This window comes from Echiichthys vipera (genome assembly GCF_963691815.1).
Source record: "Echiichthys vipera genome assembly, chromosome: 15".
Classification (NCBI taxonomy): Eukaryota; Metazoa; Chordata; class Actinopteri; order Perciformes; family Trachinidae; genus Echiichthys; species Echiichthys vipera.
In genome coordinates this window covers 12,254,063-12,279,298 of record NC_139840.1, presented here as the reverse complement: position 1 = coordinate 12,279,298, position 25,236 = coordinate 12,254,063, and the positions used below count along the sequence as shown (strand labels likewise).

The following is a 25,236-nucleotide window of genomic DNA, read 5'->3' as shown; positions in this document are numbered from 1 at the left end:
TAACGTTTAAAATGCAAAGTCACATTTTGTATGCACAACATGGTCTTCATATACAGCACAGAACATGGACTGTATGCTTTGTGCTAAATTATACAAATCCAGGGCTTGCCATGCTGGAAATAAACTGTCACTGACTGATGGTAAACAAGTATTTGATCATATACCAGTCCAGCTCATTCTGACCCCAGTCTGCACAAAACACTGAGTGTATGGTGCTTAAAAACAGAGGAGAAACTGTCCTACCGATCATAAATGAAGACAGCCAAGAAGACTTCTTTGTCTGAAACCTGAGGGTGAATTGTGAATCAGCTCAGCTCTCTGTATGTTTTGCCATATTACTCTCTCTCCTCTCTCTCTCCCACTCTCGCTCTCTTTCTCTCTCTGCTGATGGGAGGAGCGCAGCGCAGCTCCTCTCTGTATAAGAAGTGCTGAACGTTCAACAAGGGATTTTACACAGCTACTCAGGAGAAACGAAATGATCTGCCCTGGAGCCGCAGCAAAATGCTGGATGGACACCTACTCCTGGGATGGTTATCGTTCACAGTTATAGTGTATCTTCTCAACTTGCCTGGACCAACCGCAGCATATTTCGGGTAAGGACTGACAGACATACAGAATCCATGATGCGGCTTTCATTGATTTGATTGGTTCCTGAAATACAAAATCAGGTAATAACTTCTTTCCTCTCAGTTAAACTCACTATAACGCAAGTTTATGAAGCGTGCCTGGAACACACACACACACACACAGAAAAAAACCCACAATCTAATCAACTTTAAGATATGTTTTATGAGTTATTTTGTTTGCATTAATATCTGCGGGTGGGTTGGGTGTCATTTGGCGGCGGTTGCGCAGCGCTCAGTGGCCTCGCAGCTGGTGGCTGGAACAGCAGAATGTCAGCACATGGTTTGGCCTCACTGAAGCTGCTGACAGTTACAATTTTGACAAGCATTGTCATCTTTAGCAAGCCCTAAACAGAGCATATGTTCTATTATAATACCAACCCGTATACGCAGCCTTGGAGTAATGTTCACCCCATTCTTTCCCCTGACAATTGAACCAGCGCCCACTGTGAAGTAACCCCCTGGTACGTTTGAATGGCAGGTAGTGGTCGAGTGATTATTTTAGCTGAAACACTTGTAAAATCATATCCTTAGTCGACTCTGAAAACAGCAGCCGAGCGAAAGGTGAGCGTATATGCCCCCAGACTCCACAGCTGGTAACAATAAAGCAATCTGACTGACTGAACTGGTGGCCGAAACGTCTGCTCAGCTTGCACAGAAAATCCCCCCATCCAGCATAAACATCACACAACTCAGGCAGGTTTTTTTTTTTTTTTTTTTTTTCTCACTGCTGCCTCCATCAACTGAAAAACTACAACACTTGGAACAAGTGCTAGGAAATGAATCTGGAAAATTTAGCGTTTCATAAATCATGTCATATACACAATAATGTTTAATTTAGAAGGAGTACAAGGGTGTATATTTCAATGTAAGTCATTCCCAGGGAACGCCTTGGATTTTTTAGGTGTAGTCCATATGACCTTCACTTCAGAGTGCCTAAATGCACTGAATTCCAGTTTGCCAGCCTGCTCATATGAAGTGCAGTTTTTTTTTTTTTTACCATGCAGGGAAGCCAAGGTCATTCAAATGAGGTCAGCATGTCAGGTGGGGAGAGCAGCCATGTTTCACCTGGAACTGAAGAGTTTAAAAAAAAAAATCTAAACACCTAATTTTTGGAAACTGACAGAACAAAATGTGCCAAAGTGTCACATCCTAGTAAACAGAAGCAAGATCTCCGTGCTTTTCCGTAGTATCTACAAATATCTGTGTTGATGGGTGTTGTTAGTGGGTGTTGTTAGTCCTTTGGCTGCAAACGATGCAGACGTGCTCACAGACAAATGGCTGTAGAGTGTGGAGTGATGACACTTGAAGGCTTTCCAGCAGAGTCAAATTTATGGTAGGTATGGGTGTTGTGCAGTTTCCAGGAGTGTTAGTTGATCTGGGAACTGTTGAGAATCTGCAAGAGAGCACAGGAAGTGTCCCCTAAGGGCCGTTAGATTCGTTGTGTTAGACCTGTCGACCTGTTGGAGTGGGTTTTAGCTTCTCCTGGATGTGTAAGCTATCCTAAATACAGTATGTTGGTATAATAATGTTAAAAAAAGTTTTTTTTAAGTCTAAAAGCAACAGCGATTTAATGTTGTTGCACTGAAGTATTGGCACTTATGTGAGTGATGTAAACATTCTGTAGGGCACCTGTAATAGCTCTGTATGATGGAAATATCTCAGCCCTTCTCAGGAAAACGTCATCATCTGTAATGCTCATGCACATATCAAATACTTTTTCTGTCTTTGGTTTCAGCTCCAAAGTTGCATTAGAAGGACAAATGTAACCCTGCTCTCTCTTTCTGTCTCCCTCCCTGTAGCATGAGTGTCACCCTTGGCAGGCAGTATGCATTAAGGCTGACGTGCCATATTGGCACTAACGTCAGCCTTAATGGTCCTAATGGTAATGCATATTTACTTATTCAGTTAGCACTTGTTTTCAATTCTCTCTGTCAGTCTGCTTTTTTTTAATCAGTGACCTGTGTAGTGCACAGAGACATGTGGTATTACAATACTCCAGATTTATTATCCTGCGGCTCAGTGACAAGGGAATATGAATGAGTGTCAGTGAATGATTTAGCCCTGCAGCTGAGGAACATGAAACATACTGAGAGAGCCTGCACAGGTGACACAGATACAAAATGTGACTGCCCTGCGGCCAACTTCCCAGAAACTCGACACCGGTGACGCTCCTGCTCAGCTCTGACTGTGGGACACACTAACACAAACCTGTTCAAATAAATATTCCACGAGCACGAGGCATCCAAGGGCCTCTTGAGTACTGATTTACTCAAAATAGAGGGTCAATGTTGCATACCCAATTTCCAGAGTGCGGTGGAGCGTAAGTGTAACATAAACACAATCTCTCCTGCCCATAGTCTGCACAGTCGAGGGTGGGGTGGGATTCCTGGTGTAGTCGAGCACCCGCTTAAATTGTCATCCTTTGCCACAAGAATGTGAACGCTCATTTTCTTTCCTTCAGCCTGTTGTGGCAGGTGCTAGTTCTGCTAAATCCGTTATCATTAGAAATTGAAATGGAGACGGTCACTGGGCTTTCGTTACTTGACTTGATAGTTTACAGCACCTTGGTGAGATATTGTGTAAACTGTCAGAGAAGGAAGGGATTTGTTTGCTCAGTTGACCCTGTCGGGGCTCAGAGACGACTGTGTTGCTTTAAATTTGAGTTTTGGTAAAGAGGCATGTCATTCTGTGGTCTTGTAAACTGTGCAGAATGCGAGCCCTTAACACTGAGTCAAGAGTTTGTTTTTATTTAGTTCATGTGCGACATATACAGGAAGGCCGCCCACGGTCACAATCACAGAGGCACCGCAACATCCGGAAGAAGCAAATATAGTGGTTGCTATTGCTTGCTATTTAATTACTGTGATATCCTTAAACACTCTATCGTCAGTTTGTTTCTGAGGCAGAGCTGATGCCCTTTCAGATGGTATTATTGTTTTCAGCGCTCCATTAAGTGAGGCATGATGCCAAAAACAACAGGATAACAAATGGGATGTGTGTAAATTTAAGGAGGAGGAGGGATTTTTCAGTTTGCAGCTGTAAAAGGTTTTTTATCACTGTGCTGAATTAGTTCCTGGTGTGTATCAAAGAGCAGTGCGTTTTAAAGTTTAAATGAGCAACATTTCTATTTTTTTAAGCAGCTCCATGTAAACATTTCTTTTGGTTCCCTCCTCTTTCTCCCCTCCCATCTTCTGCCTCATGTGCGTGCCGGCATCCCTGCAGTGGTTTGTGGGGAGCTGCTGGGTGATTACCACTCATTAGTAGCAGCAGAGTTAGTGTGGGCTCAGACTGGCGATGCCTGGCAGACAGTGGTGGCGGGCATCTCATTACCAGGCCTTAAGGACTGATTAGCCCTGACGTGCAGCAGGGCGGGGAGCACCGTCGATAGAGGGATTTCCCAACTTCATAGGATATCCTGTGGCTACAGCCACACCTCAAAGTGTATCACTTTACTGTGAGCCAAGGAGATAGGATTCTCTCAGCACTGGTGCTGTGACCGTGTAGTGTGGTGAGATCACGCAAACCTGGAGGCTTAGATAACAGACCGCATGGCCTCTGAAAAGAGAGAACTTTGTTTTCTTTATATTTCTGTTTGATATATCCGGATTTGAGCTAAGCTGTGCTTTGCTTTTGAGTGCTCTGCTCTGTAACGTCCCTGTGCTATGCATGTGGATGCCACAGGGTGGTGCAGCACCTTCTGAGAGCGCAGCATGGTCCTCAATCAGCACTTTGTAACCTTTTTGTGTAACAGTAGGAGAGTGGGAAATGAAATGTGAAAACATCAAATGTAAAGGCAGCCAAGTCTGTGTAAAAATAATTCAGGAAAAGAAAATAGTTCTACGTATGCTCAGTTGTGGTCAAGCTGCATGACATGTGTCTCTCAACTTAAGCTTACAAAGCAAAAATTCCCCTCTCTGTAGAGAATATCTCTAAACTAAGTAATACAAATAGTTGCTGCTTATTTTACAGGTTGAATCATCAAAAAATGCGCAGTACACACCTTTGTTATAGAGGCTTCTGTGGTGTCTGATGTTATGGGGCTCATACTGTATAATAACATGGTTGTTCTGAATATTCTTGAAGATTACATGGTTTGGAAAGGCTTTTAAAATGTGTTTGGCTGCTCACATCCTAAGGATTTACAGTTCTGGTGTAATCAGCATGCCGAGGAGAGACCACAGCTAAGACGTATTTGATTTTAACAGGACTGTCCCACCAAGTCAGCTGTGCACTTCATTGGTGGACAGTCAGAAGATATGGGAAGAAAACTCCCGTTGAAGGAAACTCTTATTGGTAATGCATGATGATCTTTGCAGATGGAGCTGGAGACATGGGCAATTTGCAAAACAGGAAAACTAATATAGACTCAAGATACTTTTAGTGGTCATTCACTGATGAGATGATGCTAGTTAGTGCGACCGCTATGTCCTGTGTTTTTCCATGCTTGACCACAGGTGTTTTCTCTGCCTGGTTTGCCGGGATGGAAGAGACATGGTACTTCCCAAACATACCAAGGTTTGCAGATTGACAAATCCTCACTTAAGGCTTCCCTTTCTAGACAATATGTGTGCATTTCTTATGTATAACATCTGATTTTTCTTTGGGGCACAATTTAAAATGGCGTTCTGCAGCTTCTAACAGAAAATCTTATCTTTTAATCTCATGCACCTGTTTGCAATGATAAATAATTGCATAAAGGATGAAAAAAATCGACCCTACTTTTTCAAAGCTGCGGGGTTTGACTCTTGTGTGCACTTTATCAGGACGATCATCTTGCATAAACACAGTCCTATAGAAGCCTGACCCGACATGCACTCAGATACTCCACTCAAATGTGTGTGTTTGCCAAAAGGGTGTTATTACATAGACTAAGGTTTGCACCCAAAAGGCACATTTATCCATAAAGCCTGAGCATTAGTTTAAGAATGGACACAATGAGATGTACACTGACACGAATGGGCTGAGGCATGCCCGGCGATGTGCGCTACGATTATTAGTAGTTTTGTCTCACGTTTAAAATGGCCCATTTGCATGACTTTCAACTGGTTGCTGCTGCTTTAATCATCAGTCAGCTGTCAGGAGTCAAACTTTTTCACTCCAGGCGATAAATGAGCTGTGTGTACATGCACAGAGACTCATGCTACTGGGGAATATTTGTCAGGTGAGGCAAATTAATACTTTCCATCTTTAACTTGGAAATGACTGTCACAACAAGTGTTTGAGCTTGATTAAAAACAATTGCATGTTGGATTGCATTTGAGTTTTGTAGGCCTTTCAGGAAAAAAAAAAATCTTTCAGTAGTAAGAGTAAATAACCGTTAATGAACACAGCCACTTGTAGTTACTGAGGCATGAGCGGTTCAAAACACCGACTGTTTTGTTTTGAATTTTGTGGTTTGACTTTGCATGCTCGGTTTATTCACATGAGCACTTTTGCCCAGTGTAACAGGAATGGACAATCTTAACATTTCCAGTCTCTGCACAGAAATTTAAAAATCTGCTTTGTAGTTTATAGTCAAACTGTTGTGCTCTCCACCAAATTACCATAGTCTGGGTCTTGTGTCTGCATGTGCGAACCGGTGAGAGCCGAGTACAGTATGAGTGCCTGAACGTGTTTGGTGCGTCGGTGCGCTGGTACAGGGCTGCTCTGTGCCATGGTGTAGGCTAGAACAGGGGAGTCATGCGGACACTGTTGCGCGCCCAATCTGTGCCAGTCACACAGTGACTATAACTGAGCTGCTGACCTTAGAAGCCTTGAGTTCTCACATAGCAGTTAAACCTCTTACCATGCCCCACACTCCCATTCCCAAACCCAGGTCCTGTAGTCCTGCTGCTCAGCTACTAGTGCTCGCATTCACGGTTGGGGATTAAAAAATCAGGCTGAACAGTAACTTTTCCCCCTTTTTAAAAAAAATTCTGGTGCACCTTTGTTTGGAATAACTACGTTTAAGTCTAATACATCGTGTCATTCACATCTAAAATATCAAGAGAGTACGTGCACGGGAACTTGACTGGACCTGTCAATTAGTGGGAGTAGTCTGACACTGCCTATGTGGGTTGTAAATGACCAGAAAAGGACAGCAGATGACATAACATTGGGTCATATCCTGTTAAGTCATACAAGATAGCGACCTTTCTCCCCTCACATTGTGAATAGCACTGCTTCTAGACGTTGCATGACATCCCCGCTACGCAGAAAGGCTCATTACTCAACTTATAATGACTTACTAAGTCCCAGGCCAGTACCACTTTGTTTTCAGAGTCGCTTTGTCATGTTACTGTACTGTGTCAGCCACAGCTTGTTAGGAGTAGTCACAACACCCAGTGCTTTCAACCAGTGACTAATCTTATCTTAGCCTCAAACATAATCGTTTACTCTTTCCCCTATTTCTGGTTTTAATGACTTGGGGAATGAACGGTGTCCATATGGCTGTTGGGGAGAAAATGTTCTCAGTGTTCAGTGCTGGATTTTGTCTCTTCTAAACTTCTTGGAGGTGGACAATAGCCTGGAGACTCCCTGTACAAGAGAGTCATTTGACACCGATTCATGGTTTCTTCAATTATTCAAGTTTAAGCTGTGGAGCACATTGTCAGCTATAGTTAGAGTGGGCCAGAGGGAAAACACCACACACTCAAATTCCTACAACCTCTGGCATGACTTGGGCTGTGATACACCAGATGGGACTAGGGCAGGGTGGTCTGAAGTTCATCCAACATTTCTGAGAAAAGCACCCCCCCCCCCCAAAAAAAAAAGGAGCATTTTAAACACTTGGAAGACAGGAGGAAAAGTGAAAGAGAGAAAAGGAGATCAGCACAGGCAAGTTAAATTTTCAAAAAAAACCTCAATGTTCGATTGTTTTAAAAATATGTACGGATTATTCTCAGGTGAACATGGTAGTTTTGTCTTCATGGAAGCTAAACTGTTCCAGGACACATGTTCATGTCTGTCATTGTCTTGTGTAGGTTACGTCCGCAGCCGTGGTTTTGTCTACAGGAGGCTTTGTTTTGAGCCAACAGCTGGGCGGAATGATTGGCATTCGTTTTGAGTAAGTGACCAGTGGGAATAGGGGAGGTTCAGAGAAGAGGGAGAAAGGAGGAGAAGGAGTAGGGGGGTAAGATGTGATCTAGGAGACACAAGACCACACAACCTGCAAGTTCAGGCTGATGTAGAAACTGTGGCTTTTGTGTTTTTTCTGCCTGGGCACGTTCAGCCAAGACTGACTCTTCTAGGTGTTGACTTAAGGTAGTAAGTGCCCATATGTATGTGCACATGCACACATGCACACACATACACGTGTTTAAGGTAACTACATACACAAACGTAGCCAGCACCTGTTAGCCTGGCTGGAAATCGCCATAACACTTTTTCTGTTTTCATTCTTATCTCCAGATTTGAAAAAATAACACTGCGCCAGAAATGTTGGCTTGGGTAAATTGTTGTGGTATTTTTAAAGATTTTAAATAACTTTGTTCAACAGGCGAAACAACAAAGAATGTTGATCTTATCAGTATTGTAAGTATCGGTAATATGACTTATTTATAAAGTTTCAATGTCTGCTGAAGTTGCAAGAATCTTTCTGAGAGGTGAAAAATCATCTAAATAGGGCAGCAACTAGAGCCCGATTATCAGCCAATAAAAGTTACATTAATGAATCAAGTTTTGTGACTGTAACTTGCACGGCCCCTTCCCAACTTTCGACCCCCCTATTTCTGGCCCCCTTGCTCGGACCACATCCATTTTTTAAACTTGGCCTTCATTTTGACCTGTAATATTTTATGACTATATCTTGTACTGCTCGGATGCTATCTTAGTGAGAGAGACACATATTAACACCTAGCAAAATAACCAGAACCACCTCTTTGTTAGTTCCTGCTACAGTAGGTGTCTCCAGGACCACATGTTGCCATGATGACACAGACACACACTCACAGGGTGACAACAATACCTGCATCGCTGACGTGGCTGATAATAAACTCAGTACTTTCTTTCAGACAAACTTTGTAAGGGTGAAACCTACATAACCTCAGAGATATTATTTCTGTAATTCAGTTTGTTGTAAATATATTAGAGATAAGCTAAATTTAGCTGTTGTAAAAAAAAGTCGCTTATATCATGTGATCTGATTTGTTCATAGCTGTGATAGTTCCTTTGCACAATTTTAACAATCTGCATCTAAGAGCAACACGAATTTTACCTTGGAGTTGATGGTCTACCACTGATTTATTAGTTAGTTAGTTTGTGTTACTGTGTGACTTTGGTGAATGCTTGCTGCTAGTAAAGCTAGGCCAGCTTGTTACCTGTGTTTCATAGTAACGTTATTTGCAGGCAGCCAGCCCAAGAAGACCTATTTCATTGTGAACCTTATTGTTTATGATTTAAATTCTAATACTTGATGTCCGTCCACCTTGCGTAGGGCTGAACAACGCCCTTTAGCTGTGACATGATCACAACACTCCATGGTCTGAAGCAAGTTACTGCTGAAAATAAATCCTCCTGTTTGATGTTTATTTTTAAGTACTAATGAACTGTTGATTATTCTTTCTTTGATGATTCTTTTATCTTATATCCTTTATCTTTACAATGATATAAAGCAGAGAATATCAGCACATTTTTACATTTGGTAGAGGTCCACCTTTACAAAATGTAAAAATGTGCTGATATTAATGAACACACCGTGATTAATAATTGTTTGACAAATTGTTTTACCGCTGCATCTAATATTTGTAAAGTTGCTATTTGGACTCCTGAGATTAATGTACACCACATGGACTGAGCCGCCTTTGTTTATACATGGTTGTGTGAGTATATGAATAACATGAGCAGTTACAGAGCTATGTGTGTTTGTACCCTATACACAGAGCAGGCAATTCAATTAGACCAAGAAAGAGAGATTAAATGTTTGCCACTATCTAAGAGTTTAAGTATCATTACACATCCTTAATTATTTACGTACCAAACCAGTGAAGAACTAGAATTACCAGCTGTGGGTCATTTACAGGCCTGTGATGTAGAGCCAGAGAGGGATTAATGATGGCGAAGTTTTGTGCTAGTCAATGATTTCCTCGAGAGATCGACCGTGATGCTCTGCGGAGTGAAACGAGTCGTTTTCACTGAACACGCTGCACTGGAAAATGTATATAAAGTAAATGTCACGGGGCAATGGGTGGTGCTGACAGGTAGAGAGAAAGGACTAAACAAACTCCAGTGTTAGTAAGTGAAAGACAGTGGAGGAGGCGTAGCGGGAGAGTGGGTCAGTGATGTCTGCAAGGAGAGTAGAGGCAAGTGTGTGAATGGAAAAAGCAAAGCTGAGCAAACATCAGCAAGAATCCCACCTCATGTAGGATAATAATGAGTTTTATATGTTGGTGTTGTATTCCATGTGTAATTGGTGTTGCTGTGCCAACACCTCAAACAAAAACACCTACAGAAAATGGTCCATGATGTGAAAACACATGTTCTTACTTTCTTAATTCAGTGTGGTGGAGATACTGTGTCGGTCCCCAAGCTTTATTTATTCCCTAAATACGTTTTGTGATAAGCAGCTGTATTCTACATTCGGTATATAAGGCACCACTGTATATTTAACAGTAAAGTGGTTATAAGTCTTAACCCATGGCTTTATAGATCAGTTAATAGATAAACAAAGTTTGGGTTGCCCATTTATGTTGTCCTAAATGTTGATCTGAGAAGGTTAGCTGATTTCCTGAAAAGTCAATCAATCTTTTAAAAAATGGACTATTTGTCTATTTGCTTTTACAATTTTGTGTTTTTCGTAAAACAAAAATTGTATTGATTAATGGAGAAATGATTAATCGATTAATAAAAATATTATTTCAATCAGTCCTAAAATGCTAGTTATTCATTTATTAATGCTGAATAAGTAATATAATAATAAATGGATTTGGGCCTGATCCAGTGCAGCCTTTTTTGTGGAAGTAATATGGCTTAGTTTTTAGCTTTTTTTCTCCTTTAAGGCAACTGAAGAAGTGGTTCTTATTAATGGTTTATAACTGATATATAAAAAACTTTAGTAAATTATAATGATATTTTATTGAATGGTTGAGATTTTCCTACGCATTGTTATGGGAAACTCACAAATGTTTTAGAGTTCAAGTTGCGATTTGTAATGATTTATGTGATTCAGCCATTGTGTTTTCCAATTCTCTTTCTCTCAAAGTGAGTTGAATGAGTTCATTCCTCAGAAAACAGCAGAGTGATATCTTTTTTTTGTTGCAGATCACCATTTTGGAATGTGTAACCCTTTTGTGTGACAGCAGGGGTCACAGTCCTGCATCCACTGAAAATGGTCTTTAAGTTCTAGAAAACCTGAATCAAAGAGTACTGATTGATAACAAATGCTTTTAATCTTGTATATATATAAATATATATATATATATACTTTATATATGTATGTATATGTGTATGTTAAAATGCATCAGCCACAGAGTGGAAACACAGCACAAGAGCGAGCCCTGGCCAGTAGTTTCTTCTCTGGAGATGTGAAGTGTTTCTCCGCTCTCAAATCTCTCCCCATCCACGCTTTGCCTCAGGGCTGTCTTTGTAACTAGCTAGAAATATGCTTTTGTATAAAAAAGCCACAGAGACAGTAGCGCTGAGATCAGTGTCATGTCATCTTTGGCCTCCCTCCAGCTTCGCTCAGACCATCTTTTTGTCTCAGACAGGTGGACATCACACAGACAGTTGAGGCCTGTCACTCTAATGGTCTCTTGTTTTGGCAGGCATTTGGGCTTTTGGAAGATTTGACAGTGATGCGTGTTACTATGCATGCCTTACCCAGGAATGTGCGTGTCATGTTCGTGCTATTGAGTGAATTAAGGCCCCCCTTTGTTGCTTGGATCTCTTTCGTAATCTATATATATAATAATAGTACAGATTTCAATTGATATTTGCTTGTGTGTTTAAGTTGCTGACATGGTAAACTGCCTCTTAGTGTGGTATGAATTTGAAATATGTATTGAATTCACATGATTTTTAATTCCCCGGCCTGTGTTTCGAAATGGACTTAGGCAGGTACTCCTCGTGGCGCCATCATTCAATCCCTGACTGCTTGCTTGCCATAGAAATGTTGTGGAACATTTGTCAGTCATATGCGACACACAGGGTCAACTGGAATTTTTGTTTTGGCACTTTGAATACGTTTCCTTGGCATTGTTAGTGCAGAGTATTTTAACAAAGCATGGGGAAATAAGGGGTGAAAATGTTATTCACAGCGAGACAGTTCTTGTGCATTGTGTATGCCTTCGCTCTCTACGCCTCAAACCATACTTTTTTTTTACTCTCTAAGTGTGTTGGGAAAGCAATCTCTGTCAAGACACAGCTTGCCAGGTTTCCATTAGAAAATTCATAGCTGTCAGACAAGTTAAGGAAAGGCAAACGCACTTTGTAAAGAGGAAACCATTTGACCCAATCTGAAAGCAAATCCTGATGCCTCCTTTTTTCGATTTTGACTGCTCGGACTTTCAAACAGGCCGTGAATGCATCCTAAAGACAATATTGTAGCATATGTGAACTATTAAGTCCATTGGTATGAAACAGAGTACTCGAGGGGAAACGTTTCAGTCAGTTATTGGACTTATTAAAACAAATCTCTTGTTGAAGAACTCCTGTGACCTTCTGCGAGAGGCTTCAGTGAATATAAGTGGTGACAGAATCTTCTATGAAAAACAGTAATGAAGTAAAAAATGTGGGTAATGTAGATTACCGATCAACACTTCTGCCCCATTAACTTAACCGGTGTGGACATTCAGCAAGTGCACTGCATCTTTACAAAAATATTGTAGAATAATTTATTCTACATGTCTAAATCTAACCATGTGGCAGGTTTCCCATTTACTGTGGATACTCTTATAGTCTTATAGTTGGAGTTATTATTATTATTTATTTGGCTGTTTATTTGGCTTTTTTTTTTTTTACACGCAAGAAGAGGTGGACAACAATTTGTGATATATGTCATGAACTGTACCTGTTGAAAATTGAACATGTCATTCTACAGTGAGACCATTTTTTCAGTCCTGCATTGTATTAGCCTAGCATTAGGCGAGGTGTCAATCCATGCACAAAATTGTCCTTTAAATGTCCCAAGTCCGTCTGCAAAGGCACATTGGCTAGAAGACTTGTGCTTTTTAGAGTTCTGTAAATCCATTTATTCTTCAGTTTCACTTTAAGGGTGTAAAAGAGGCCAGAAATTCCACATAATGAACAACTACGGTGCCAATCCTGTCAGTTGGGGTGACCAAAATGGTCACAGGCTGACAGTCATGTCCCCTGTGTGTGTTTATGAAAGTAATGCTCTGCTCTCCCCATCACAACCTCAGAACGCTGGTCGTTGGTTTTGCCAGCTATGTGGCAGTCCCCGCTTTGTGTGTTTTATATACGCTTCCCTTAAATAAACTGACGAATGGAGTGCAAGTGTACCACATGTTCTCCATACATACATATATGTTTAGAACTGAAGCTTTTCTTGTTATATTTCAAATGGATCACAGCTTTAAAGTCCCGAATACTGGACTTTTGTTATGGGGCTTCTATAAAGAGAGTGTAGATCCTGCTGTGTGATAATGTTTAAATCTATACACTAATGCTGTGACTGACACTCCCTCTCAGGATATGATATAAATATTAAACCAAGTATCCGCTAGCTACTGTTTCATATGTATGTGGTATAACTGTCACATCCATTGTTTAAAATATGTCCCCTTACCAGCTGAATGCTTAATTACTTCTACTATACTATATCTCAATCTGCCATTTCAATATTGTAGGCAACAAGCTGCTGGTGCTGTGACTTTGTCAGTGTGTGAGGTCTTAAACGGGGACAAAACAGTGTCGGGAACTTCTTATGAAAAGAAAGAACTCTTCCACCTCTGCAGAGAACTCTGCAGAGAATTTGCTCTATACACAGACACGCCTGTGCTGGAGGTTGATCTCAATCTCCAGCGAATGTTGAATTCCCCTGAACATTAACCAGCGAACAGCTGAATTCATTTGAACATTAACCAAAGTTTTGAGCATTATATGCCCCAGCTGCGCTTCCAGCGCTGTTTATGTAGTATATCTTTGCAACTCTCATTGTTTATCCAGGAAGGTCAGCATCCTGCGCTTTATTGGAACCTTTATCAAGATGAATCCACTCCCTTAACTGACCTGAGTGTGTCTGTGATCTTTCCCTCCAGGTTGACAGGTAATGAACCGTTATCTATCCTGCCACTGAACTCTCTACCAGAGGAGAACGTGGGCAGGGCCCACTACAAATTGTGCGACCGGCTCAAGCTGGAAAAGAAGCAGCGCAGGATGTGCAGACGAGACCCGGGCGTGGCAGAGACCCTTAGAGAGGCCATCACCATGAGCGCCCTAGAATGCCAGTATCAATATCGCTTTGAGAGGTGGAACTGCACCTTAGAGGGGCGCCACAGAGCCAACATACTAAAAAGAGGTATGGAATTTTTTTTTCCGGTGCACCAAACTCTTTTCCTATATTCCGGCCGCTCATTTGTCACTCTCCGATGTGTTTTTCCAGGATTTAAAGAGACAGCCTTCCTGTATGCCATCTCCTCGGCAGGCCTAACCCATGCGATGGCCAAAGCTTGCAGCGCAGGACGCATGGAGCGCTGCACGTGTGACGAAGCCCCAGACCTGGAAAACCGCAAGGCGTGGCAATGGGGAGGCTGTGGAGACAACCTCAAATATGCAAACAAGTTTGTCAAGGACTTCCTGGGCAAGCGCTCCAACAAGGACTTACGTGCACGCGTGGACATGCACAACACAAATGTGGGCATGAAGGTAAGATTGCAGGATCAGAAGATGATTATGGTTTATTTATAAGGGGCTTCTGTGGCTCAGTGACAGAGTGGATCGTCCTCCATTTGAGAGATTGGCGGTTCGATCCCCACCTCCCCCGGTCCACATGTCGAAGTGTCCTTGGGCAAGACACTGAACCCCGAATTTCTCCCCGTGCTGCTCATGGGTGTGTAAATGTGGTGTGAATTGTTAGATTAGATGTTATGTAGGTGTCCACTGCCACTGCCATCACTGTGAATGAATATGACAAACACTGTGAAAGCGCCTTGAGTAGTTAGAAGATTAGAAAGGCGCTATATAAGTACAAGTCCATTTACCATATTTATTCCATTGATTTTACTTGACAAAGTCATTTTACTAGTAATGGGGAGCACAACTCAGCCTGTGAAAACAGTTGTATAATGTCTCTGGATCGAGCTTACTAAAAACTGAGAAAAAATAAATAAATATTTTAATATCATCATTGGTTCAAATGTGTTCTAAGAGGTCATTCTTAATCTTAAAACCACAGAGAATTATCAGCCAACTCTGCCGTTCCCTTCAGCTCTACGCAGTGTTTTAGCCTCCTTCAGCTCATCGTTTTGGGTAAATGGAGGTTAAACAACGTGAAAGATTTACCAGGTAGACAGCACAAGATACTATGCATTATGGGAAGTGTAGGATCCGGTGTTTTTGTAGCTTCAAGGGACGAAAAGTTTGAATATCTTGGCCTCTGCTGCATTAGTGTTGACAGTTCTTACCTTAATCTGTCTCTTGTGAGTCCCAAAACTTCATGGAAGTACAAAACTTAATTGTTGGAATGGCCCTTTAATGTCTCTTTTCCCCACTATTGATTCCTTCACTGATTGACAGCAACAGTATCTTAATAGCAAAGCATTTTCCTAGAACATTAAAGTATGACTTAGTGACTCAGTGATGTTACAATTTAGGGAGTTGCATTCAAAGGAAAAGACAAAGTACATTTTTCTCAATAATTTTATAGCAGGATCTTTACACTGACTTTAATTAGCCTTTTTATTTTAGTAATAATTCCAACAATTTGAAAGCAGAGAACAAACAGTGTTTGATATAACACACATGAGGCCAACCAGGACACACTCATCAAGAAAACAGTTTGAATGGGGTCAGAGTTCGTTTTGAGTCACAGACTGTATTTAAACAGAAATGTTGGCTGCTCACATGAACTAGTTTAACGGTGGGAAAATTGTGATAATATAATGCAAGTTGAGTGTGTGCAATCATGTAGACAAACAGCAACATGAAGTGCCAAATCATTGTGCACTTTATCCCGGATATACCGTAGAACCATATCTTTGGTTTTGCTTTTGTAATCCTGGAGTTTAAACATTACAGTGCTGGTAAATGACTGCTGTCCAGGACAAAACACACTGTCCAAATACGTATACGGTTAGAATGACCAGAGAGGAATTTAATATGACCGCAAAAGAATGATTGATAGAGGTATACATAAGGCATATTTGGAGAGTGAAATTACTGAAACAATAGTGTAGAGTTTAATGCATATCCAAGAAATGTGAAAAAAAAGAAACCTAAACTGATTAAAGTAATTGCCACTGTAAATTTGGTGAAATCTGAAAGTGCTCATTAGTCAATATTTGGTTCTCTCTCCCAGATTAGATAGGCATCGACTCACATTTGTGCTCCGGCACAATTCAGCAATTGTTTGTGGTTGAGCAAATATGGGGTTTTCATCTTGGACGTGGTTTTAATAGTAAAATAAAAAAGAGGGAATGGATATAATCTGTCAAGCCAAAGCAAACTAAAGATCTGGAATATGTTGCTTTTACTCTGCTTTTCTCATATTGTAGCCATTTTCATTTTGGTTTCAAAATGAATTATAGCAGAGGCACACTTCCCAAATGTTAGCAGACACAAAACTCTCCCAAAAGACCAATGCAGGCTCTTCCTTTTCAGCTTGGCTCTCCAGAATCTCTCTCCAGAGTTTTCATTTGTGATAAAAGATTTACAACAATGTTTTTGCTCTATTTTTTTTTTTTGGTGATATGCACATGTAGTGAGGTACACCGCAGTCATTCAGGATGAATTCCCACACGGTGGACGGAGCTGGAATGTGCTAGCCTCTGCATCCCCCTGACATTTAAAAGCTGACCTATCAAATTTTCTTGACCTGCTGGTGTGATGAATATGCACTTCCTGTTCCCCCGATCTCTTTCACAGTCTGAGAAAAGAACTGTAGATGCTATCCAAACTAAGACAATGTGTTATTGTCATTGATTTTTCGCACACACTGCTTTTACTTTGCTGAAGTGAACTTTGGCTGACCGCGAAGAGGTCAAGTAGCTTTAAAATAACGTGTCTGTGGTCATTTTTGCAGACGATCTCCATGTTTCACCTGGAATTAAGTCTGATTTTATATAGACAGGACTATTATAACTGTGTGCATGACTTATTCTCTGGTTAGAATGTTACCACACTAGGAGATTGGGTTGATCAACTCTGGGTTTAGAAAACACATTTACTGCAAAAAGACAATCTCCATATACTGTATGTAAGTGTCCTGTTTCCCATGGCCGTCTGAATGGATTGTCTTGAGAGTGCTTCTCTTAGCAATGTCCTTCTCTCACTTATCATTATAGCAGTTATTGAGTTTTGTCATCCCTGGTTACCATAACAAAATCAATCCTCACACCAGTTAATATAATTTTTCTCTTTCATATGAAGGCTGAGAAAAGTGTAATATTCTGAATTATGTTAATGATAGTTCACATGTGAAGACTCCCCTTGTATTATATCAAAAAGTAGCAATGAATATAATAATTTTCCACGGCCTCTTTACATTCCTTCCAAACCACTGTGCTCCACCCTCATCATCTACTGTAATTGTGAGCATCTTTGAAATGCTGCTTACTAAACAAAGGCCTTATTAAATGACATAGCTTTCATCACATTCCTTTAATGTTTTCACAACAGTTAACACTATTTCATTCTCTCTGAAACAGGTAATCAAGGCTGGAGTGGAGACCACTTGCAAATGCCACGGTGTCTCCGGCTCCTGCACCGTCCAGACGTGCTGGAGGCAGCTCCTGCCCTTCCACGAGATTGGCAAGCAGCTGAAGCAGCGATACGAGACCTCCATTAAAGTCGGCAGCTCCACCAACGAAGCCACGGGGGAGGTAGAGATCTCCACAGGCCGGAGCCAGCAGCAGCAGCAGCAACAGCAGCAGCAGCAGCAGCAGCAGCAGCAGCAGCAGCAGCAGCAGCAGCAGCAGCAGCAGCAACAGCAACAGCAGCAGCAGCCCTTACCTGGCCTGAACGATCAGATCCCTCGCACTATGGACTTGCTCCACATTGAGGACTCGCCCAGTTTCTGTAGACCCAGCAAGTACTCGTCAGGCACGGCTGCCCGCAAGTGCTATAAGGACAAGAACTGTGACGCTATCTGCTGCGGGCGAGGCCATAACACCCAAAGTAGGGAGGTGACCCGACCCTGCCAGTGCCAGGTGCGCTGGTGCTGCTATGTCGAATGCAAGCAGTGCACGCAGAGAGAGGAGGTCTATACCTGCAAAGGGTAAACGTGTCATTCCCTTACGATCAGTGGAGCAAGTGAAAGATGGTTTTGTTGAAGAGGATTGGCTATGGTTTTACTTCCATTGTTGGAACAGTGCAAACAAAAGAGGAGTGAGCCGATGGAGAAGCAATAAGCACTTTGAGGGATTTCTGTGGGTTGGGTCAGAGGTCATGTGGCCCCCTTGTCTGGGGTTTGCAGATTGAAAAAAAACTTCTCAGACAACTTGGTCAACATCTCAAGCTCTTTGCCCTGAGGAAAATAAGCTTTTATTTTCCTATTATAGAATCCAATTTTAAGATTAGTGCCCCGTTAATGAGGATCCAACACAAGGACAGTAACACCAACAGACTGGTTTCTGGGGTCTTTCTCAAAGAAGAATGGTTTGTGTTTGTGTGTGTTTGTCAATCTTTACATGTGGGTGTGTGTTTGCACATGAGCACATGAGATAGTGAGGGGGTTCGAATGACGACTTTTATGGCGATGAAAACCATATTCAGAGACTGTTAAAAAGAAAAAAAAAAGACAGGGTGTAAGATTTACTCTACACGCACATATTTACACTCACACACATTGTGTGTTTATGTATGTAAATAAATTCAGTTATATTGTAATGATATTATACAAGCCACTTATCTAACTATGTTAAAACAAACCACTAACCACACAAATGTTTTGTTGTTTGTGTGCTCTTGCTTGTTTTTCTTTTTGATTCATGTTGACAAGGCCCTTTGGAAAGCAGCACACTTGTGTCTGTCGTCTTGCTGTGGATAATTTATAGATCCTTTGGGACTACTCCTTCACAGGGAGAAAAAATGATCAAATTTTTCCTTTTTTTGTAATAATATAATATGAAGATGTTGGTAAATGCATTAACAGAAAATACCGAAACCAGTCGGTTTAGGCTATTCTCGGCCTTGAGCGAACCAGTGTTCAGGGAATAACTTAAACCACTATAATACAGATTTCGATAAAATAGGAGATACATAATGCAAATACAAATAATATCCAAGTTAATGATGACACCGGCCTTGTTGTTACAGCCAACATCATTTTAACAGGTGATCACTTGACCAGCAAAAGGTCCACGTGTGACTCACATCAGAAATTGTGGAGCTCTGCAGGGCTTGAATCAATTTTTTTTGTTTTGTTTAACTTTTAATACTTTGAAGTCGTTAAGAAAACCATGGAGAATTGGAGGAATGTAGCCCCCTACCATCTCCTTCTTTCCTCTTCAGCTGTCAAAATTTGATTGAGCCATATTCAACACATGTAGACATGCAGCACATACAGCATAAGTCAGTGCAAACAGTATGGGGGCAAGTGAGGCGGAAATCTAACTTGACGTGTCTGCAGAGTTGCTCGAGTGAAGATGAATACGTAAGGCTCATAGCTAATATAAATATATTTTATAAGACTAATATTTGTGTAATGTTCGGCAGATTGATGCAAGCATTGGGCTTTTTGCTCTCTTCATTCAGAAGTCAGTGAAGTTGTTATAATACAAGAGTTCAGTTGTTTTTTTTTTATATGGTTGCTCAGCACAAAGTGATACAGTTGACATGTGCGGCATGCTGAACCATGCCATGCAACTACAGTGACAGTTTAAAAGAATAGTTTGAGGTTTTGGGAGAAAAAAACTCTCATTTCCTTTCTTGCCGAGGGACTGGACAGATAACAGAGTGGTATTGATCTACTCATTCAACTCTCAGCAAGAAAGCCAATAAGCGTGTTTCACAAAAGGTCAAACTATTGTTTTCGTTCACAGGGCATCATATACCGTTTGTCACAGCCCTCTGTGATCGATACTAACACACATGGCACCCTTGACCGTCTACAGTATATGAAACACACTGGGCTTTCAACTGTAAACCCATCTCCGGCAACATTGGATGATCAGAGCAAGTGCTCCAGAATTAGGAGAGACAAAGTCAAAGAAACACAGGACTTAGACTCAGAAGACAGCGCTTCATGTCCTGTTAGTGTCTCGTCCGTCACTTTCTTTACATTACAAATGTACTTATTTTGAGCCCATCCACAATCTTTCCCCAACCCTGACCATGTATTTTTGTTTCAATTCAAAACATTAACCACATGTTCTCTGTGTTTAAAACAGCGACCCCGGTGGAGAGGGCTACTCAGTGCATTGAGAAGTGATGCCCGGGGGTCTTGACCAAGTGATCGTATATGTGATGAAATGGGATGAGAACAGGTTTAAAACAACCGTTAAATCAAGGTTTAATTTCATGAGAAATGCCTCTGAACACATGACAATGCAGACAACAATATTTCATTGAATTCTCAGCACTTAGCCTCTGAGAACATTATATTATATGTTATATACAATAAGATATGCCTTGTTTTGGATGGGTGTGAATTAACTACTGAGTGAGGGACCCAGCTTTGTATTATAGTGCCATTCACTGAAGCCCAAAAGCCCTTTAAAGTATTTTAAGATCTGTATTTATGGATACAGCGCAGTGCAGATTTTTTTTTATCTTTATTTTTTAAATTGTAAATAGTAAAGGTTTCTTCTCCTGTGGTATAGAGACAAAAGTGAGGCACATGTTAAACTCTCACATGCAACTGAAACAGAAATTGGTAGCAATAAGAAGCGTAAGAGAGGTTTGCGGAAACAGCACACAGCCGCTGTAATAGGACGGATACTGATCGCAATCAGTGATGCAGCACTGTGCCAAACATCCTTAAAAGTGGCTTTTTTCCTGTTGGTTTCGTCCATAAAGATGATTATTACAATATTTGAAATGAATGCACCATCCTCGACAGCAGTATCATGCTTTAGGCAGAGAGCCTTGCAGGGGTTATTTTCCTGAGGAGATGAATTCCAAACATTTTGATATGATAGGGCATGCCAAATAAAGACTGGTGCAAACATATACATAGAACTTTGCACACAACATGGAAACCATAATAGCTATGCTGAGACCTGAAGCATAAATGCCTGCTTCCCGCAGCTTTTGGTGTGTGCGTTCTCCACACACACAAACACACACACACACGCACACACACACACACGTACTATTGAGTGAATTCAAAACAGAAATGACAGGAATACCAAATGCACACCGAGTGCATTTTTGTTTGTTTATAGATTGTACATAGACCTAAAAATTTCTCCCGAGAAAGTGGAGCATGATGCAGCAGCCAGTCTTTTTTTAAATGTCACAGTCGCCCATATTCTCCAATCCAAAACTCTGCACTGTTTAGTTGTCAGTGGATCATGTACAAAATTCTGTTTTTTGTAGAAAAAAATAAAAGATAAATTATTTTTAAATATATTATGAGCATCTGTTTAGTGTAAATAACGTCAAAGTCTAAATTTGATTTTATATCCTGTATTTTTTACTCTGTTTTTCTTTTGGGTGTTTGTTCCTTTTTTGGGGTGGAGGCTTTGAGAAGCAGTGTATACTTTAAACATATTTCATGCCATATCTCATCATTTGCTGTTATCTAAGCACTAACAAATCCTAACAAATTTAGAATCAACTCACCTTTTGCCGTATTTTATCCATGCGCACGATCATGACACATTCATTGAAAGTGTTCAAACAATCACAGTCATCAACAATTTACATTTTTATAGGATTTGATCTGTTTGTGTATCAACTATTTTTGTGAAAAGACTTTGGAATGTTGGTTATGACCATACGATGCAGTATAAACTCATTATTGCATCAGCGTGGACTAGTGTATACTCACCTTTGGATCACTTTACATGTACATGTACTTTTTGTTAGGATTTGTGCTGTGCTTGTAAAACAAAGATAACCACATCAACCATGTATTGCCCTTTGTGATGATACTACACCAACAAAGCTTTGTCCATGTTCAATTATTCATGTCTTATGGGAACCCTAAATTATTTTCCTCTACCTCATGTGTATAGCTTGTAGGTATAAACAGATCACAAATGACTGGTAAGAATGTATTTAAGTTATTTAACATCTTTGTATAACAAAGGCGAAAAAAATCTGAAATAATAAATGAATTTTTAAATTATTTCACGTGTGGTTTAATTTTTTAGTGGCGCTTTGAGCATTAACTTTAATCAGTTGATTGTTATAAAGTAAGCAGTATATGATCATTCTGAAATAATAGTCTTTTATTAGTGATTTTTGAATGGTTTAGAAGGGAGTGCTTTAAGTTGTACTCCATTAGAATTAAGATACATTGTTTCTACTGGCCTCTTTTGTTGTAAGATGTAATTGCAGGCGAGCCGGTTCTTTCTTTCATGGTCACTATGTTGTGTTGACTATTTTTTATTTTTTCCTCTTTTGTAAATTTCATTGAAACACAATCACCTTTCTGCTCCCAGTCCGTCCTCTATATGTTACCCTCTCAAATCCATACGCACACACGTTCCTATTAATATTATATTATTATTATACTTCTACCCTTACAAGCCTGACTCAGAAGTTGGAAGTTCCACATTTTCGATTAAAAGTGAACACAGCATAACAGAGATCTGGGCCAGCAGACCAACAGCTGTCAGCTGTAGGGCACTAATACGGCAGCCTTTTTACATCTAGCCTGCGAATGTCGCCACGGACACGGATATTGGAATACTGAGAAAAAAGGCAAATAGAAGTGCTTTCATTAGTGGGTCATGATCAAACACCATTGTTTAACTCACCCTTTGATAGGTAGTAACTTAAGACAATTAAATAGATGTATAGAGTAAAACTTTAACTAAGTCAATCGATTAGTTGATTGATAAAAATGATTGGACAACAGCTTACAAAAAATGAATTAATTAAAGTCAATATTTTATCAAAATGAACCTTGCTTTCCCAAATTTATGGTACAATAATACAAATCTGAATGTCTTCTTTAACTCTACGAAATGTGATAAGTATTTTTCGTACAGTTAATAGACTAATGAACAATAATTCTCTAGGTGCAGCCCTACTAAAGCATATTTTCAAGTCATGCAAATGATGAACAGCACCTGCTGCCAACAACTCAGGCTTTAAAGTTATTCTCCATAAGATTTGAGATACATTGTTTCTAGCGGCCTCTCTGGCACTAAGATGTTATTGCAGACAAGCCTGTTCTTTCAGCGCCCTCCATCTTGTCACGTTCATGGTTACTATGCTTCTTGATTATTTGGCCTTCTTCACTTTGATTAGTTTTTTGTTTCTTTTTCTTTGGACTAGAAGTCTTTCTCTGTCTGTTGATCCTCCATTGCAAGTCAGCAGTGAGCAAGCGCAAGCCTTGTGTCATGCTGTACTTAGGCATTATACAAATATCCAGATGAGAGATATGCATGCTCTTTTTTCTTTTGCTCTTATGTAAACTTTATTAACACACATTCACCTCTCTACAACTGGCCCGTCCCTTATATGTTACCCTCTTAAATACACACACACACACACACACACACACACACACACACACACACACACACACACACACACACACACACACACACACACACACACACACACACACACACACACACAACACACACACACACACACACACACACACACACTCACACTATTACACTTCTGTCCTTACCACAAGCCTGAATCAGAAGTTGGAAGTTCACCATTTCCGATTACAATGAAATGCAGCATACGCTTCAGTGACTAGCTCAACCTGGGCAGACCAACCGCTGCTGACCGACTTAAAAAGGGTTACTAATAGAGCGCTGTATCTGAAATTCAATTGTATCACGTGGTTGGCATAAGAGGGTTTAGTTTGCCGTGTTGTCATGGAAACGTATCTTTCGATGGTTCCTGAAACTAGCCAAAAGGAAGTAGGTGGACCTTGAGTTAAAGTTGTTTTGTCTTAAGCTTAAAATAAATTGTACAGAACACTTTGTGGACTGAACTGGAAAAAAAACACAGGCACAAAACCCTTTTCCCCTTTGCTACCGCAGCCAATTAGATAGAAGGCAAAGGAAAGTGACCAGAAAATCCACCTTCTGATAGAAGAAAAGTGACTGCAGCAAAAAAGCCTTCCTTGGAAGTAATCGGACGTCATTGTCGAGTGTTTATGGGAATCGGATACAGACCTTGTTGGATTTTCACAGTTTCATGCAGGATCACCTTTACTCTGCTATGACATTTTATATTGATTTAGTATAAACTGATTATCAAGGCCTCTGTTACATTACACCGCACAGTACCATGACAGTGATGTTTTTACTTCGATGTCAAACAAAATAACTATGAAACTCATTAGTGCAAGGTATAAACATTTCTGTTTTGGGTTTACTGGTTCAGACATACGTATGTGCCAGAGAATTATCCGGCTGAACTGATATTATCTCAACACGCTCTATTCCCTCAGCATATGAGTGGAGATTTAAGGGAGTTTTCTCTCTCAACAATCTAGCAAATATCTTGTGGCCTCATCATACAAGCTCTGAAGCTCCACTAATCCAAGAGAAAATGGGCTTTGTAATCCCAAGCTGTGAAAAGGAACTTCACATCCAGTTGCGAAAACAACACACAATTACAGAGTGTATCTGTTCTAATACCTAAAACATCAGTGGAAAAGCCCTCGATATCCCTGACACGTGTACCTAAATTAGCATTGCAGTAGTAGCGCCCTCTTGGTGTTAGCTATTCCTCCCCTGGGTCCTACTGCTTTGCTCTGAGAAACTGAGAAGCTTTAATGTACCCCACTTGCTGGACTCCTCCTAACTTCCTGCCCTGTACCAGACACTAATATGAGCTGTAACTTTGCGGTGAGCTGTAATTCGACAACGTTTTGACAGCTGTTACCATGAAGGAAGTGGGTGCAACTAAAGCACAAACTGAAAAAAAAAGCTAGAAAAAAAAAACAAGGAGCTTCACCCCCATTACCTTCTCCTGACTATACCTCCCAGACGACCTCCCATTCCCACTCTCATCCTCCTGGTCTGCTTGGACATGCACAGGGCTGTCAAGCAGTTAGTGGATAGTGGGATAATTCTTGAACTGCTGAAAGTCGCAGAGCATTTGTTATTCCAGCATCACCCCACTGCACAGGATGTATGCGTGTGTTGCCTTGTGGAGGATTCGCTGAGGAGTGTTGATTGTGGTCTAGTTGTATTGGATCATGTACAGATGAAGACTTCATGGCAAATGCATAGCTAAATATGTAGGGTCAGTAACCGAAATAGTGGCATAAAAGACAATCGAACCAGTCCTTAGTTCAACATTTTGGGAAAATGTTTTGTTGCTTTCGAAGATCAATACCACTCATATGTCAGGACGGTAGGGCTGACACCTG

General features: G+C 40.7%; 1 protein-coding gene across 1 annotated transcript; it reads left to right on the top strand.

Annotated features, from left to right (window-relative positions):
• Nucleotides 1-387: 387 nt before the first annotated feature.
• Nucleotides 388-21,922, top strand: wnt9a (wingless-type MMTV integration site family, member 9A; the record flags this gene model as incomplete). Its single annotated transcript, XM_083927784.1, is given in 5 exon segments — nt 388-429; nt 433-593; nt 13,820-14,079; nt 14,164-14,426; nt 17,426-21,922. Coding segments are annotated over 5 exon segments (1,299 nt in total). The 3' UTR covers nt 17,999-21,922.
• Between the last annotated feature and the right edge of the window lie 3,314 nt (nt 21,923-25,236).